At 45.7% G+C, this 17,826-nt stretch overlaps 1 protein-coding gene across 1 annotated transcript in view; it reads right to left on the bottom strand.

The window, feature by feature from the left end:
- The window catches only part of NHSL2 (NHS like 2), a gene marked incomplete at its 5' end in the record, with an annotated part of 301,359 nt that extends 289,289 nt beyond the window's left edge, over window positions 1-12,070 (bottom strand). The window contains 2 exon segments of the mRNA XM_081080867.1: window positions 11,735-11,755; window positions 11,758-12,070. Of these exon segments, the coding sequence (XP_080936993.1) occupies window positions 11,735-11,755; window positions 11,758-12,070 (334 nt within the window).
- Window positions 12,071-17,826: the final 5,756 nt, after the last annotated feature.

Below are 17,826 nucleotides of genomic sequence, written 5' to 3'. Positions count from 1 at the left end.
CTTCTAACTCCCAAGATCCTCTTCCTTAACATATCATTCATTGTTTTTTCTATTTATTAAAAGCAATGCATGTTCATTTAGGAAATTTTGAAAAATAAAAAAAGGTATAAGAAAAAACCCTTTCCCATAATCCCATAAAGATAACCATTTTGTCCTAGTTATCATTGTGATCAATTGTTACCATTGTTATCACCCTGACAGAACCATTGTGACATTTTGGTATACACCCCTCCAGTTTCTTTTTCATATGTGTGCGCTTTATTTTGGATAATATTTTATTACATGCAATTTTATACCCTAGCTTTTCACTTAGCATTATTTTGTGCATTTCCACATATCCTTATATATTTGTTTTGAGCATGAATTTTCTTAACTGTATAGTATTCTATCATATAGACCTGTCAAAATTTATATAACCACAACCTGCTTTTGAGTGTTTAACTTATTTTTATTCTTTTTATTAATATAAACTAGGGGCCCGGTGCACGAAATTCGTGCACTGGGTGTGTGTGTGTGTGTGTGTGTGTGTGTGTGTGTGTGTGGAGAGTGTCCCTCAGCCCAGCCTGCCCCCTCTCACATACTGGGAGCCCTCAGGCGTTGACCCCCATCACCCTCCGATCGCCTGATCGGCCCCTTGCCCAGGCCTGATGCCTCCGCCAGAGGTGTCAGGCTTGGACAGGGGACCCCCATCTCCCTCCGATCACTGGCTCTGGCCCCCGCCCAGGCCTGAGGCCTCTGGCCCAGGAATCATGCCTGGGCAGGAGACCCCCATCTCCCTCTGATCGCTTGCTCCACCCCCCGCCCAAGCCTGACGCCTCTGACCTAGGCTTCAGGCCTGGGCAAGGGTACCATCATATCCCCCCAATCCCCAGCTCCACCCGCCACCCAGGCCTGATGCCTCAGCCAGAGGAGTTGACCCTCATCACCCTCCGATCACCAATCACCGGATCGGCCCCTTGACCAGGCCTGAGGCCTCTGGCAGAGGTGTCAGGCCTGGGCAGGGGACCCCCAGCTCCCCGCGGTTGCAGGCTCTGCCCCTGCACAGGCCTAACGCCTCTGGCCTAGGCATCCAGCCCAAGCAGCGGGGACCTGCAGTGGCAGTGGGGGGGCGCCGCAATTGTGGGCTTCGCTTTGGGCCCAGGCAAGGGACCCCTAGCTCCTGGGACTGCCAGCTTCGACCGTGCCCAGCTCCCATCACTGGCTCCACCCCTACTTCCTGCTATCACTGGCCAGGGCAGCAAAGGGGCCTGATTCTCCGATCATGGCTGAGGGGCAGGGCAAAGGCGGCCCCAGGGCCGCCTTTGCCCTGCCCCCCAGCTCTTAGCTCCCCCCTGGGTTTCAGATCACTGTCAGTGGCAGGGGGCTTCTTCCTGCTTTCCCTTTCGCCTCCCTGCATTGTGCCTACATATGCAAATTAGCCGCCATCTTGTTGGCAGTTAACTGCCAATCTTAGTTGGCAGTTAATTTGCATATAGCCCTGATTAGCCAATGAAAAAGGTATCGCAGTACGCCAATTACCATTTTTCTCTTTTATTAGTGTAGATAACCAGCCTGGCCAGCGTGGTTCAGTGGTTGAGCGTCAATCTATGAACCAGGAGGTCTCCCCAGTGGGGGGTGTGCAGGAGGCCACTGATCAATGATTCTCTCCCATCATTGATATTTTGATTTTTCTATCTCTCTCCTCCTCTCTGAAATCAATAAAAATTATATATATCCAAAAATCGCAGTGAGCATCCTCAAACATTTCCCTCACAGTATCTAATTATTTCTTTAGCATAAGGTCCTGAAAGTGGAATTACTGAGGGGGACAATAGTCTATAACAACACTGCTGGAGTTGTTCACAACTGTGACACACAGACTTCTGCAAGAGCAGAGAGCGCTGAGGCCTATTGATGGAGACATCACTCCCTTCAGAGCTTGATAGCTGGGAAGGATAATATGAGTTTGACTATTTTGCAGATCCTGAGAATCAGACTACAAATTTCCAGACAGATAATTACACTGTTCTCAGAGGCAAGTAATTTCAGTTAAATTTAAAAAAGCTAAATCACTTTTTAAAGTCATCTCTCATTTGAGTCCAGTTTCTAAAGAAAAAAATAGTTTTCTGATTTTCCCCTAGATGAATTACAGAACATTTTTAAGAATCTATGCAATATAGAAAGAAAAAATAAAATGACAGTCGAATGTCCCCACTCACAAAAAAAACAGGGGCACGAATAATATATTTAGTTTTGGAGTACAATTGGATACACACAGCCAGGGACATACAGGCAGGTAGATCTTGCTTTCTCTTTTTCCTTCTTTCTCGCTATGATTTGGAGCCCTTCCTGGCCTGCACTTCTTGACCAGGTTGGGGCGGGGAGTGAGGACCTGAGTCAGGAGTTCCCTCCCTCTCCTTCTTCAACTGGCTGACTCCAGATCATCCTTCAGAATTCAGACATCACATCCTCCTGGAAGCTTTTCCAAGCCTCTGGGCTGAATCAAGTGCACTTCCTCTGCCTTCCCTTGACCCCCAGGCTTGTCTCCACAGCAGTATGATGATTCAATGCTCTCCCCACTGGACTGTGGGGCTGCATTCTAGTTTGGCTTTATATCCCCAGAAATTAGCACATGGCCAGGCCAGAGTCAGGTGGTCAATAAATGTGTGATGGCTACAAAGAAGGAAAGAATTGAACTTAAGTATTTACTAAGTGCCTGCTAGGAGCCTAGTACCATTTTAGGATCTGGAAATACAGCAGTAAAAACAGATAATGATCTCTTCCCTCAAAAAGCTTACATTCCATTGTCGAACTTACATTTTAGAAAAAGAGGGAAGGGAAGAAGGGAAGGAGGAAAGGATCAAATGTTGTCAAATGGCTCAAACCTCCCAAGGTAAAAGACTGACACTTAGTGGTATTGCAAACGATCACACCCACTGCAGCACACACAAAAAACCTTGCTGCGAGCCTGCTCGTACACTTAGTCAATACACCTCCTGTTTGTGACATTATTAACATAGTCTTGTCCATTAAGATATTGCCATCCAGTGCACTCTAAATTGAAAACTTCAGTGACGCCTTATCTAAGTGAAATCATGGAATTCTGCTGTGCAGGAAAGAGATGATAGCTCAAAACAGGAAAGTGAGGCCAGTGGTTCCAAACGGAAAATAAAAGACTCCAGAGGGCCATGGAGTTAGCACACTAAGTCCATGAGTCCGCAGATTTACCAAAACTGTCCATATACTGAGTAAGCACCACCCTGTCTATGTGTAAAGAGAAGTTAATAAATTTCAAATCTACAAATTCATATAATTGCATCGCTGAATTCACAGTAGGATTCTGTCATTGTTTTTATTTTTGTTTTTACCATAGGAGATTCTAAAAGTCCAAATTCCACCCTCAGACCCCAAACCAGACTGAATTGAAAATCCTCTGGGGTGTGGACGGGGGTCTAGTTCTGGTTGTCAGCTGTCCCCCACCCCTGCAGACTGGGAGGCCTTTGAAGGGAAAGACTGGATCTGATTTACCGCTGGTCTCTAGCATCCAACACAAGGGTGAGAGGGTGGGAGACAGGGTCCAGACAAAGTTTTACCCGCTCTTCAAGGCTAAAAAGTAATTATCTTAGGACAAGGTGATTTGAGGTCCTCAGAAAGGGTACATCAAGCAACAAAGCTTATAAGCCTATTAAGCTACTTAAGCTTTGAAAAAAATAATACATCCATACTTTAAAATGTATTTGCTAAATACATTTTTGCTAATAATTTTACTTTCTCATTCTCTTTGGTTTTTATTAAAAGTGCATTTGGAAATGCCAACCAGACTATGCTATAATAACAGAAAACAGTCAGGATGTGGTTGTGTGACAAGGAGTGTCCACAATTGAATTAAAAGCTATAAGGGAGACTAGCAGATATAAAGATGACAAAAGGATTATAAGTAACCTTCAGAGAACCGAATCAGGGTCACAGATCCAGCCACCCATTCCCACCTGAAGACTGTTTTTCCAAAGCTATATCCCACTTAAAACTTAAAGGAGACTGTGTTTTGTTTTAAGAAGGGAGCCTGTTGCCTCACATCTATTCTCTACATGATACAGGTTGACCTTCCTTCCTCCTCTCCACCTCCAGCTCACTCCCCAAGTCCCAACACCAGAAATCATAGAGGCTCTGTACTTCAGAGCATCCCATAGTTCCCAAAAGTAAGGAGTCATTTCTTATCCTGGATAAGTTACAGGTAGAAAAAAAATGCCAGGGCAGATTCTCAATGAACAACTGACTTTGAACTTAGCATCACTGCAGAGGGCAGAGCACCACTGTGGATGTCAGAAGGCCTGGTTTCTAAATCAAAGCCTCCTGCCACTGACCTGCTATGTGACCTAGCCAGTGCCACATTCCCCTATAGACATTAAGACACACCTAGGCCAAAAACAGGAGTACAAAAAGGAGAGAGAATGCAAGACTCTAATAAGAAGCCATTTTAGCCGAAACCGGTTTGGCTCAGTGGATAGAGCGTCGGCCTGCGGACTGAAGGGTCCCGGGTTCGATTCCGGTCAAGGGCATGTACCTGGGTTGCGGGCACATCCCCAGTGGGAGATGTGCAGGAGGCAGCTGATCGATGATTCTCTCTCATCGATGTTTCTAGCTCTCTATCTCCCTTCCTCTCTATAAAAAATCAATAAAATATATTTTAAAAAAAAGAAGCCATTTTAATTTCAACATATATGTGTAACTTAGAGTAATTTCCAAAAAAAACCCACATTTTATTTGAAGGTTTTGTATTGCTTTCATTTGCAATTACATATGGAGAGGCACTATAGTCTTTTTTAGACCTTAGGGTTACTAAAGATCTTGATCAGGCTGGGTGCCTTTGGACAAGTCCCTTCCCTTTTCTGGGACTCAGTATTCAAGTGTTTTTGGTGCCATCTAGTCTCCACACAAGCCAAAGAAGTACAGGGACAGATGATTTAAATTCATCACTCTCCTCCTGACACCTAATCAACTTCATAAAGGTCAAAGTTGAGCCAAAGAGCAATAACTTGTATCTTCTTCTATTACTCTACTATTCTGTCATCCTGACACTTTTATCACTTTAGCTCTTCATGTGTCTAAAATAGGAGAAGATTAAATTTCTTGTTTCTAAAGTGGAGGATATTCTAGTGGGCATTTTGGTGTCCATATTTCCCAGAAAGATGTTTTCAACACATGGAAATACCATGAAGCAGACCAGAAATTTAATGGTATTAAAAAGAAAATGGGACTGCTCCCCTCACTCTGTCATACCACTGTCCCAAGTCCTCAAAATCTCCCCCTGCTCCATCTGACTCAAGCAGGCCATGCTCCTCCTCAGAAGCATGGCCCATTTGACGGTCAGATTTAGGGTCTGTGACCCCTCATCTAAAATAGTCTAGAGGTGCAGCTTTCAGTTTTTCATCTCCATGTAGATTTACAATGGTTTCCCCTCTCACTGGAATTATGATTTAAATATAAATAAACCAGCTGTCCTTAATGATTTGGAGCCAGAGTTGCCACAAAGTTGGAAAATCAAGAGACAGGAATTTGACATAAAGATGAAGAGGGGGTTTCCACCATCAATCCAACTGGCAGTATTCAAGCCAAAATAATTACAAGAGGAACAGAACATCTTTCCCACAGCAAGTTCATGGGCTAGTGTAGCACAATAGCTCCCCAGTGTTATTAAACATATCTAGAGTTGATTAGTACTTCAGTGACTTCCTTGCTCACACAGGAGATATTATACCCCTGGGCCAATAGTCTGATTGCTTTTGTAATTATCATCCAAGCACCTACAAACATTAAATAGATCTCCAAGGGAGGAATTGGAGAGCTTGGATTGATTCAGCATATGGCAGCAGGCAGGGAGCTATTTCCCACTGGTTTTGACCATACCATTCTTGAGATGAAGAGTACAGAGTACAGGACACAAATGCAATAAAATAGGCCACATGCAAAGCCAGATATAAGGAAACACTCAACTTATAAGAAGGGCCATGCCAAAGGTTTGGCAGCAGCCACAGACTTACAACTAGAGAGCCCAATACAGTCCTGTAGCAGTCCCTCTCCTCTCACCCATGCCAGTTATAAGAGCTTCTAGGGTAGTCTCAAAGGGGTTCAAGTTACCGAAGAACAGCTTTCAGTGGAGGACAGGGTATTGCCAGGCAAACAGCCCAGCCCAAGTCCTACCCCTGTAACCATGAAGATGATGAAGGCATGACCCCTGATTGTGTAGAGGAGCACTTTGGGCTCCTTTAGCATCAATTTTTTATTCTTCTCTCTCCTTCTCCTCTCACTATCCTCCCCTCTGACTTCTGAGCCTCAAATCAGCCAGCAATCTGTTGCCAGAATCCTGAAGGCTATGGGCCAGCCTGACTTGCCATTACTCAGTCTGTAGTAGCAATCAAGCTGTCCTTGCAAAGAGGCTACAAGCTGCTGACCTGTCAGGTGTCATTCACCCCGGCCATGTTGCTTCCAAACTTTCTTCTCTCCTTCCCACATCCTTCCCGCCTCCTTGCTGAAGAATTAGGTAGAGAAAGAATTTGGGGGGAATCTAGCCAGATAAAGGATATAGGGTAAAATGCTGGCTGGGAGTGCTGACCACCAGCAAAATGGTTATTAAAGGAGTAAAAGTGCTAGGAGGAAAGACACAGAGAAGAAAAAAAGGGCAAGACCTGACAATGGTTAAAAAAAAAAAAAGGATATTTATCTGGGGTCAAATATAATATACATCCTGCTGAACACCTTTTTTAAAAATAATTTTTTATTGATTTCAGATAGAAAGGGAAAGGGAGAGATAGAAACATTAACGATGAGAGAATCATTGATTGGCTGCCTCTTGCATGCCCCACACTGGGGATCGAGCCCATAATCCAGGCATGCGCCCTGACCAGAAATCAAACCATGACCTCCTGGTTCATAGGTCGATGTTCAACCACTAAGCCACACCAGCTGGGCTGAACATCTTTTTGAAGCTTATGTCAGATCGACAAAGAGGTGGCCAGATGGTACACTGATTATGCTCCCCAATTCTCTTTGTATTTGGCATTTATGCTTAGATCATTGCTGAGAAGGCCTAATTTAAGTGCTACACATTCAAAGCTCCTGAAGAGAAAAATGTGCAGTGGGAATCTCAAGGGGAGTCTAAGGTAGGGCATTAGACCAGAAAATGGAAAACCAAACCTTCTTGCCAAAACGGTAGCTGTGGTCTTTTTATGCAGCAGACTGCTCAGTGCTTCTGAGCCCAAAGACAGTACATTATCAAAGGCAAATGCCTATACCAAAGATGAGAGATGGCTACTTTCTCAACTCTTGAAAACTTCAAAGAAACCAAACCAATGCAATTTATCCTAAAAATTGCTCCCTCAACCTTTGGGTCAAGATGGTGGCATAGGCAAACATGGTACTTGCCACAACCACATCAAAACTTACAACTAAAATACAGAACAATCATCATTCAGGACCACCTGAAATCTAGTGGAACAGAAGTCCTACAACAACTAGGGAATTAAAGAAGAAGCACATTGAGAGTGGTAGGAGGGGAGGACAAGCAGGGCGAATTTTGGAACCTGGCTGGTCCCACATCCACATGTGGTGGTTTAAAATCGGGAGGGATATCTTGGGTATGGAGGTTTTCCTACAAAACAAGAGGTTCCTGTCCCACACTAGGACCCTATCACAGAGTTCCAGTGCCTGGAAGAAAAGTCCCCACAACTTCTGGCTGTAAAAACCAGCAGGAAATGTGGCTGAGTGAGACAGAGGCTGCTGGAGTTCCAGGCAGTTCCTCTTAAAGGGCCCCCACATGGACTTACTTGGACTCACTCCCCCTGAGCTCCAGCACTGGAGCGGCAGCTTGAAAGGATCCAGGGACATAAGTGGAGGAACTAAATTGTCTGGCATCAGGGCAAGAACTGAGGGGTAGCTTTCTCCTGGACAAAAGTGCTGACAGAGGCCAGGGTTCCTTTGCTGAGCCCTTCCTGCCATATTGCTGACAGGCTGATGAACCTCCATCAACTTGGCTCACACTTTTTTCCCCACCCTGGTGATTCCCTATGATCCTGCCCCTCTCTACTTACAGGCTCATCCAAGCGATTTCCAGTGCCTTTTCCATACAACTGGCTTCTCTTGTCTTATGCTTTGGACTTCCCTAAAATCTCTCAAACAATCTCTCAAATAAGCATACCTCTTATTGAGAGGTATGGGGCAAACAAGCATGCCCCATACCTCTCAATAAGTGGTCCCAAGCCCAGCCCTAGTGGCAGCCTGCCCTGATTCACAACTTGGCCTCTCCTGGGCACCTCCAAACTCAACAGAAGTAACAGCCATCTGAAGATTGTTTTGTAACTCATGATGAGGCAGGGTACAGGCAGAGGCTGACTTTGCACTTCTTGGAAGACCCCAGAGCCAGTGTACCAAGTTGGTCAACTTAAACCACACCGGATTACAACCTTACTACTTCCGTGAGTGACACACTCAAGGTGCGACTCAGTGAGCACCAAAGCCCCACTGAAGCAAGTCCATCTCCATAGGGGTGGCTCTTGCACAGCAGCTCTTCAGCTGTAGTCTCAGCTGATCCACACAACTGATTGGCCTGGGGGTCAATCCCTCCCAGTGACACCAACATAAATCACAGTTCAACTACAATAAGACACTGCACACAGCTCACACAGGGGCACACCTGGAGCGCCCAGCTCAGGTGACCGGAGAGGCTGAGCCACTGGACCCTACAGGACACCTATTACACAAGGCAACTCTACCAAGCCTGAGAGACATAGAAACATAGCAGATCTACCTAATACATAGAAACAAACACAGGGAAGCAGCCAAAATGTGGAGACAAACATGTCACAAATGAAAGAACTTAAGAAATCTCCAGAAAAAGAGCTAAATGAAATGGAAGCAAGAAAACTACCATATACAGAGTTCAAAACAATGGTTATATGGATACTCAAGGAACTTAATGATCAGTTCAAGGAATTTAGTGAGAATGTTAAGGAACTTAGAACATCAACAACATAAAAAAAGATCAGTCAGAAATGAAGCATACACTAACTGAAATAATGAATAATTTATAAGGGATCAATAGTCAAGTAGAGGATGCCAAGAATCAAATCAAGAATTTTGAATATAAGGAAGAAAAACACACCAAATCAGAACAGCAAAAAGAAAAAAAGAATCCAAAAATATGAAGACAATGTAAGGAGTCTCTGGGACAACTTCAAGCATACCAACATTTGCCTCATGGGGGTACCAGAAGGAGAAGGAGGGAGCAAGAAATGTAAAATCCATTTGAAAAAATAATGAAACAAAACTTCCCTTACCTGATAAAAGAAATAGACATATAAGCTCAGGAAGCACAGAGAGTCTCAAACAAGATGAACCCAAAGAGGCCCACACCAAGACACATCATAATTAAAATGCCAAAGGTAAAAGACAAAAAGAGAATCTTAAAAGCAGTAAGAGAAAAGCAGTTAGTTACCTACAAGGGAGTGCCCATATGATTGTCAGCTCGTTTCTCAACAGAAACTTTGCAGGCCAGAAGGGAGTGGCAAGAAATATTCAAAGTAATGAATAGTAAGGACCTACAACCAAGATTACTCTACCCAGCAAAGCTATCATTTAGAATTGAAGGTCAGATAAAGAGCTTCCCAGACAAGGAAAAGCTAAAGAAGTTCATCCCCACAAACCATTATTACATGAAATGTTAAAGGGTCTTCTTTAAGAAGAAGAAATAAAAGATCAAAAATATGAACAATAAAATGGCAATAAATGCATATTTATCAAATGAATCTAAAAATCAAAATAAATGAACAAGGAATCTAATGAACAAAATAAACTGATGAATAAAATAGAACCAGCGGCATGGAAACATGGAAAAGACTGACGAATCTCAGAGAGAAGGGGGAGGAGGACTAGAAAGAGATTAACCAAAGAATTTATATGCATATATGGCACTTGTGGTGGATAACCAATGGATGTTTCTCTCTCACATCAATGTCTCTCCCCCTCACCTCTCTCTCTAAAAAATCAATAAAAGCACATAATTGGGTGAGAATTAAACAACAATAATAATAAAAAGATATCCACTGCATAAAGCTATCTCTTTCTAACCCAGCACATCACTGGAAAGGGTTAGGTCCCAAGGCAACTTGGTGAAGCCAGGCCTTCCCTCATATGGAAAGGGCTCCCCAATAAACGGGCAGAAAGCTCCAAGTTGGAAGCACACAGCCTCTTCGCTGTCCTTAACCTGCTAAACTTAGTAAGTGGCTCTCTGTGAGCTGTGTGGGATTTTAAAAACTACTCCCCAAGCAGACTTATCAGATTTCTCCTAGGCTAATCTGGTAGTCAGTGGGACTCCAGCAAGAAAAAAAAAATCAACAATGATCTTCTTACCTTCTTTGTTAACTGAGATCTAACCAGACCTAGGTCCCCAGCTTTCCTGGTCCCCTGCCATGCAGAGGTTTTTGGTCCCATGTCCACATTCCATCTGGCAGTCATCTGTATCTTCCACTTTCCTTTTCCCACAAGATCTGGTTCATTTTTCTCCACCAGTGCCCTTCACCATCCACCTTAAAGGTTAAATACCTTTTTGAAGAGGAGTTCCAGGGCCTCTGACTCCTGTCCTACTAGAAGGGGCAGGGGCAAGGTGAGGTCTTCAATGGGTAGGGGTTGACCCAGGCAATTCTTTCCCAAGACAGCTGGAGACTTGCACTCAAAAGTCAGCCAGTAGCCATCTTCTGCCCCCATTTGAAACTTTCTGACCACACTGCTCTTCCCTAACTTTCTGATGGTGCCAATTGGCCCTGGTACTTGACATGCCCAGCTGTGGTCAGCATTTCCAGCATATTCAGCCCCCTTGCTCTCAGCAAAAGGCCACACTCTAAAAGATCAGTGCATTTCCATGGAGAGAGGATTCCCCATGCAAAGTGTTAGGGTCCAAAGTAATAAAGGATAAGGGTTCGAATTGCCCTCCTACCCTCTCATGGGTTCTGCATACTCAAAGGGGGCACCACCCGGTTTCTCGGGCATGGCTGATTCCTAAAACCATCACGAAACTGATGACGGTTGCTTTAAATGGTTTTTTTCAAGCAAATCTGTGAACAAGGGTAGAGGATCAGAGAAGCCGGGGCCAGTCTCTTTTTCCCTCCCAACCTTTTCTGACCACTCCTGGCGCAGCAGCTTAAACTCTGGGTTGGGGTGGGGGTGGGGGTGAAGACGCAGGCTGGTGGGAGCTCAAGACACACCTCTGAGTGGGAGCCGTGATCACACTCAAGCACGAAGTTGCACAGGTTTAAAGTCGGTAGGCACCGCCACCAAGCTCCTGTGGTCACGTAGGTGGCCAGTGGCTGGGGGGCGCTTTCAGAAGTGGTCGGGCTCCTGGACTGGAGCAAAGACTTCCACCAGCGCGGCCATTTGGTTCCCGACGCCTCGAAGATGAGGACGCCACGGGCCTGGGGGCGTCGCTGAAGCTGTCCCGGACCCAGTGGTTCCTACCCCCGCCTTCCTCCCTCAGTTCCCCGGGAGGCGGCCGCCAACCCAGGGTCAGGAGTCCCGAGGTCACAGGTCCACTCAGGACCCCGCAGCCGGGTCCAGGAGCAGGAAGTTACAGCTTACAGCGAGAGAGCGGTGGGTGGGGAGTCAGAGAAACGGGATCCCCTAACTCCCTGAGGAGAAGAGAGAGAAGGGAAGAGGAGGAGCGGGGAGAGCGGGGGGAAGGGTGGACCCTGAGCCGGGGCTCACTCACTGGCGCCCCCAGAGGCGGGGTAGTCGCGGGGCCGTTAGCCTCCTGCGCGCTATTACCTAGCTCATCCTGGTCATCCTCCGGGCCAAGCAGGCGGCAGGGAAGGCGGCGGCGAAGGCGCACGATGCGCCAGGCCAGGCTGTTGGTGCGGCGCCCCAGGGCCAGCAGGTGCCCCTCGAGGTCCTCGAGCAAAGCCAGCGAGTGGCCACAGAGGTCAGCGAGCTGCCGGAGCAGGCTGAGGGCGGCCAGGTGACTCACGTCGCGGAGCTCCGTCAGCGGCTGCGGCGGGTTGCGCGGGCATAGGCGCTGAGGCACCACCGTGCGCCTGTAGAACGGCATCCCGAGCGCGGGGAACTAGCCTGGCGGCGCGTCGGGCTCGCCACAAGTGGCGCCCTTGGCCCTAGCGCCCCAGAGCGGCGGCCCCAGCTCAGGGTGTAGCAGGCCCCGGGGCACAAGTGGGCGAGCGGGCTGGCTCGGGAGACTCCGGGTGGGGGTGCGGGGTACTGGCAGACGGGTTCCCAGCCTGGAGCGCCGGCTCCCCCCAGGGCTGCACACTCGCCGGAGCCACCAGTCCCTCTGACTCTGGTTCGCTGGGCTCCTCCTCCTCCTCCCCGCCTTTCTCCACCTCCTCCTCCCTCTGCTACTTCAGGATCCCCCCACCCACTTTTTTTTTTTCCTTTGGTCAGAGATTCGCAGATTAACGCTTGATCCGGGAGAGAAGTAGGAGTAAAAAGAATGAGCTGGAGCGTTGAAAGAAGGAATGCCCGCGTGAGTGGGCGGTGTGTGTGTGTGTGTGTGTGTGTGTGTGTGTGTATGACGTTCGGTGCAGTATGTATGCCCGCGTCCTCCTGGGACTGATAAAGTTGTTTTATGCTTTTTCCTCCTTGTTTTGTTGTTGTTGTTGTGTGTGTTTTTTACTTAAATCTTTTATTCATAAATAATAAAAATTCAAGCTCACCGGGCGCTCACACCGGCGAGAAACCAGTGAAGGCTGGCTGAACAGCCTTCCTTCATTCATCCAGTTTTCCTTCCCCAAACGTGTATTCAGTGCCACACACAGGCTTAGACTAGGCTGAGTGCAGCCCCGGGGAGCTTGGAAATGAGGGGGAAAGAACCAAGTATCTTACTCCACTACTCTACTCAGGAGGGCAGTGTCTCTGGGGAGTCCCAAAATGCCTGGACTGCTGTAAAGGCTCTGGAATGAATGAATGAAAACAAACCCGTTCACACTCAGATCAGATGGAGAGACGCCACCCCCGCGTTTTAGGCAAAAAAGAGCCGGGAGCCTGGTGGCACTGGGCTCCTGGGATGCCTTCTTCGGAGACGGTACAAAAGCCAGGGTGTGCTTTCAGTGCTGGAAGTCCTGTGGTCGAATCTTGATTTCTCTTCATTGTAGGTGAGGAGAGGGGGACAGTAGTGTCCTCAGAAAGCCAGAATGCCTGGTTGTATGTCCCTGTGCACTTTTGGAGTTTCCACTCAGCACACTTATTTCCAACACCCCCAGCTCCCATTTGATTCTCCTCTGGTTCCATTTCTTTTTTCTAGTAATTCTCTCCTCATCTTTTCTCCTTAAAAATGGTCCAGTCCTTGTAGTCCCTTATAATCTATCAGTATAATACCTTGAGTAGGATATGTGTGTTTGCACTAATAAGCCTGAGTGTGACCTGATTTCATTCACTCCTTTAGAGAGTTGTCCTTTAAACAGCTCAAGAAGTCTCCACAACTAGTTAAGAGTCATCTGATTACCCTTCACAGTAAATAGATGTTTCTTGTTCAGTAAATTGGAATACTGTATGGATACTAGAAAAGTTGGGTTCTAACTAAAATAAGAATAAGTAAATGAGCAAAAGGCAACCCCTTTTCTGAGCTGTAAAATTCAGTTGCAGAGTGAGGAATTGAAATTCTCTATTTGGTGAACTCAACCTGAGCCAAGAGAGTAACTGGCAGGAAGTAGGGATTTAACTGGACTCTCCAGGGATACTTTTCCTTGACCTATGGGCTGTTTAGACTGATCTCCGTTCCGGGGGAAAAAAAGAAATGAGGTATGAGCAGATTGAAGGAGACTGTGTGAGCAGAGCTTCCCTGCTGAGGCTCAGGCCTGGCGGCTGAACTGCCCTCACTACTCTAATTCCTGAAGCTGATGAATCTTTCAGGGCTCTATAATAACAAGCTGAAGTAAATCAGCCTTGGCCTCACGCCCTTCCCCTCGTCCCCCCCCCCCACAGCCGAGTCTGCTCACTCCAGCCTCCTCAATGCCCTGGCCCTGGTTTTCATCAAGGAAACATCAAGGACTTGCAATAGGGCCATCTCAGAATAGAGCCCCTCCTCCCTTTCCAGGATCAGGTCAGGACTGCATGTGCCATGGTAGAAGTCAAGGGAATATATAAGTTTTTGCCTTCCTATCTACAGTCTCTTCCCAATAAGAAAGATAGGACCTCAAGTGAGAGGCAAACCTGGATGTAAAGAGCCCCTGAGAGTAGAGCACAGCAGCCTGGTTCTGGTCTGTGGCAGGAGAGTTGGGGTTGTAGAAGTGCCACACTCCAGCCAAGCTGTCCGGGAAAGGCAAGCAACCAAGGTAAAGGGTCCTGTCCTGTGCTCCCACATCACCCTCCAGCCCAACCTTCGCACAATTATCTTCATTTATAAGAATTATTTTTTGTTTGTAATAATAATCTCTCCCACTACACTGTTAGCTCCATGAGTTTAGGAACCATGCTTGTCTTGCTCACTTCTGTATGCCAAGTCCAACAACTGGCACACAGTAGGTACTCAGAAAAATGTAGATGAATGACTAAAAGAAGATGGCTTATAGGCAGAGACTAATATGAAGAAACTTACTAAAGGATTTAACATGGCCTAAGGGGCAACAGAAAATCACTGGATTCTGGAGCAGAACACTGCTTGAGGCAGGGGAGAGAGAGCCCTTGTCCTTTACTACTTTTCATGTGGAGGCAGTGGGAGGAGACAAATGTGGAAGGCAAGGCTGCTATGCGCCCACATCCCCAGTACCAAGTAGCTAAAAAGTGCTCTGTACATTAAACATTTGCTTTGATTTGCCTATAAACCTTGACATTTACACATTCAGAAGTAGAAAGAGGGAAGGTGCAAAGGAGGTGGCAGGAGAAAGACCCCTAACAACCAAGGCAGACCTGAAAATGCTGGGTGTTTCCTATACACCCACCAACTACCAGACTCCAGGCCTGTAGCAGTTCATCTGTCACTGTGCTAGGGGTTGTGATCTGAGCCTAAGCTGGGACCACCTATGGAATGGGATATGAGTCTAGCCTCGAAGCAAAGAAGTAGGAGGAAAATGGGAGAGTTGACCACTTATGACCAGCAAGGCTCCTGTTTTCCTTCCCACCTCTAGTCCTGCCTGTCTAGCTGCTGCTAAGAACCAAGAATTTCAATAAAAACTGAATTTGAAAGAATAAATAAGTAACATAGGATGTGCCATTTCTCTTCCTCCAAGCTAGCAGTCTCCATAGCTGCAAAATGAAAATTGATGAGCAAACCTCATGCAACCTACCCAGCTTCCTAATACAGCCCTCAGACTTATTTGAAAAAGTTGCCCCCGTGGAAGCAGGCACCTCCACCCCTCCCATCTCACCCTGTCATGGCCCTTTCTGTCCCTTCTCCATCCAGGGGCTGTATATTATTGTGAGCGAATAAATAGATGCTAACAAAACAAAGCAGACAAATAAAACCAGCTACCCCCATGTTGCTACCTCTCAAATATACTCAAATATAAGAATCTTGACAGTTAAGCAATGTTGCCAGTTTTCTCCTTGACATTGCTCTATAATCAATCAACTGTTTTATTTAAATTGTAAGAATATACATTCTATTCCATACCTTCTTGCCATGAGACTCAGTAAAGATGCTTTCCTTATAAATGAAAAAGTATGTACAGCCAGTAGAGGGGATAAAAAGGCTGTTGCTCAGCCTCCACTCTAACATTCTGTTATTCCCTAGTTCTAAGTGTTTGTACCAAGAGAAATGAACAAGAATTAGCAAATACTAGATTGGGTCCTTTTTTAAATGTCATTTGCCCTTTTTGGCATTAAGGCTTGGCTCTGCAGTTAAGAAATCTAGTAAATTCTCTATTCTCAGACAGGCCCAAAGAAAGCAAACCAATCAGAACAGAGCCAGTCTCAACAATGGAGACAGCCCTAACTGGTTTGGCTCAGTGGATAGAGCATTGGCCTGCAGACTGAACGGTCCCAGGTTCCATCCCGGTCAAGGGCATGTACCTTGGTTGCAGGCTTGATCCCCAGGAGGGGGCATGCAGGAGGCAGCTGATCAATGTTCCTAACTCTCTATCTCTCTCCTTTCCTCTCTGTAAAAATCAATAAAAATATATTTTAAAAAACAGTGGAGACAAAACCCAATGACAACTAATCAATGACTACTCTGAAAAGAGTGGGAGCAGGGAGTGGAGCAGTGCTACAAGATTTAAGAGGAGAAAGCACATTTCTGCCATTGAGGCAACTGAGACTTCCAGCAGAGGGTCGGTGCACCCCAGAGCTGGGCCTGCAAGGCTGGATTGGAAACTTACACAGACATCAATCACATCCTAAGGCAATAGGTGTGTGAGCCCAAGTCCACTTAAGGTCCTAAAATAAATTCTCTTCAGCTCAGATTCAGTGCTTCACACATGAGACAAGGCAAACCCTTTAAGAATTCCATGAGGAAAGAAACTTTTTTTCAAAAATAATCTTTGATGTTGCTTAAACTTGGGCCCTGACTCTGAGCCCCAGCTGAAACTGCAAGGAAAGAATTGCAGTATTTTGAAAAAAACTATAGGAGATTTCAGCAGAATGTGACCAGATTTTTTTTCAGTTCCTCATCCTCATGTTGTGTGTGGATCCCCCATCACCACTGGTCCTCCACCAACCACCTCACCCTCATGTTTTTCCTCCCTACCTTATTATCATGAAACTATAATTAGGAACATTCAAATGTTGCTGAATTCAATGGGTAATTTTATTTTAACATGTATGCTTTACTCAGGAGAAATCACATTGGGCTATCCTACTCTTGACCTAACAACCACCACCCCTGCAAACTCCTATCTCCCCCCAAAATCCTAAGGCAGTAAGTAAAAGTCCTAAATCTCCTCAGAATAGGCTATGCCCACCACATGGTGACATGCCTTCTATGTGTTTGATATTAATGCTGGATTTATTTGATAGCCATGTCCATCTCTACAACATTAAAAGGGGGGTGATATATAGGTCAGGGTTTTGGATTAATTAGGAAAAATACTGAATCTCAATAGCTGATATTTCAGCTTTATTAAGCATCAAAATATAGGTCAGCCTTCCCTCTGTAGTAGAAAGTTATGCAGCACAGCATAGTGGTAAGAGCCAAATGAAGGCTTTGGAGATCCACTGACCTGAGTTCAAGTCCCCAGCTCCATTGCTGGCTGTATGTCTTGGGCAGGTTACTTAAACTCTCTGGGCTTTGATTCCCTCACCCATAAAAAGGATAAGGCCAATATTCAATTGACATGCATGCGCATGGCTATACTAATTGTTTACAGGTGTCCATTCTGATTGATCAGGGCCTATGTCACACAGGTGATTAAATATTTTGAATGCCACACCTAAAAATGGGGATAATATTGGTATTTACCCTGTGGATTGTTCTGAAGATCACATGAGATCATATAAATTGCCAAGCCCTGTACTTAGTACATAGAAGACACTGAAGAAATGTTATTAGCAGTATAGACAATAGTTTCCTGATTATAAAAAGGAAGGGACAACCTAAAAATGCAGTGTCATAAAGGGTTTTATTTTTCTGCCAACAATGCCCTTAAGTTCTAAGTTAATTCAATTTCCAGTCACAGTGCCAAGATACAAAAACATGAAATTTCAACCCAAATATAACATGGAAAAGCCATGAGTCAGTCAGACATTTCTCTGGTTTACTATGGAGTTTATGGGATGGTCACATGTTTCACAGAGTTACCTCTGTTCATCTATGATATTACCTTGTGTGCCTGAGCTCAGCCACAACCCAGTGGAAGCAGTATTATGCTTGTAGCTCTGTGATTTGTTTCCCTCAGACACATTTTTACAAGATTTTAAAAT

Source organism: Myotis nattereri, assembly GCF_964212035.1.
Source record: "Myotis nattereri genome assembly, chromosome: X".
NCBI classification, from domain to species: Eukaryota; Metazoa; Chordata; class Mammalia; order Chiroptera; family Vespertilionidae; genus Myotis; species Myotis nattereri.
This window is presented reverse-complemented; position numbering and strand designations above follow the sequence as displayed.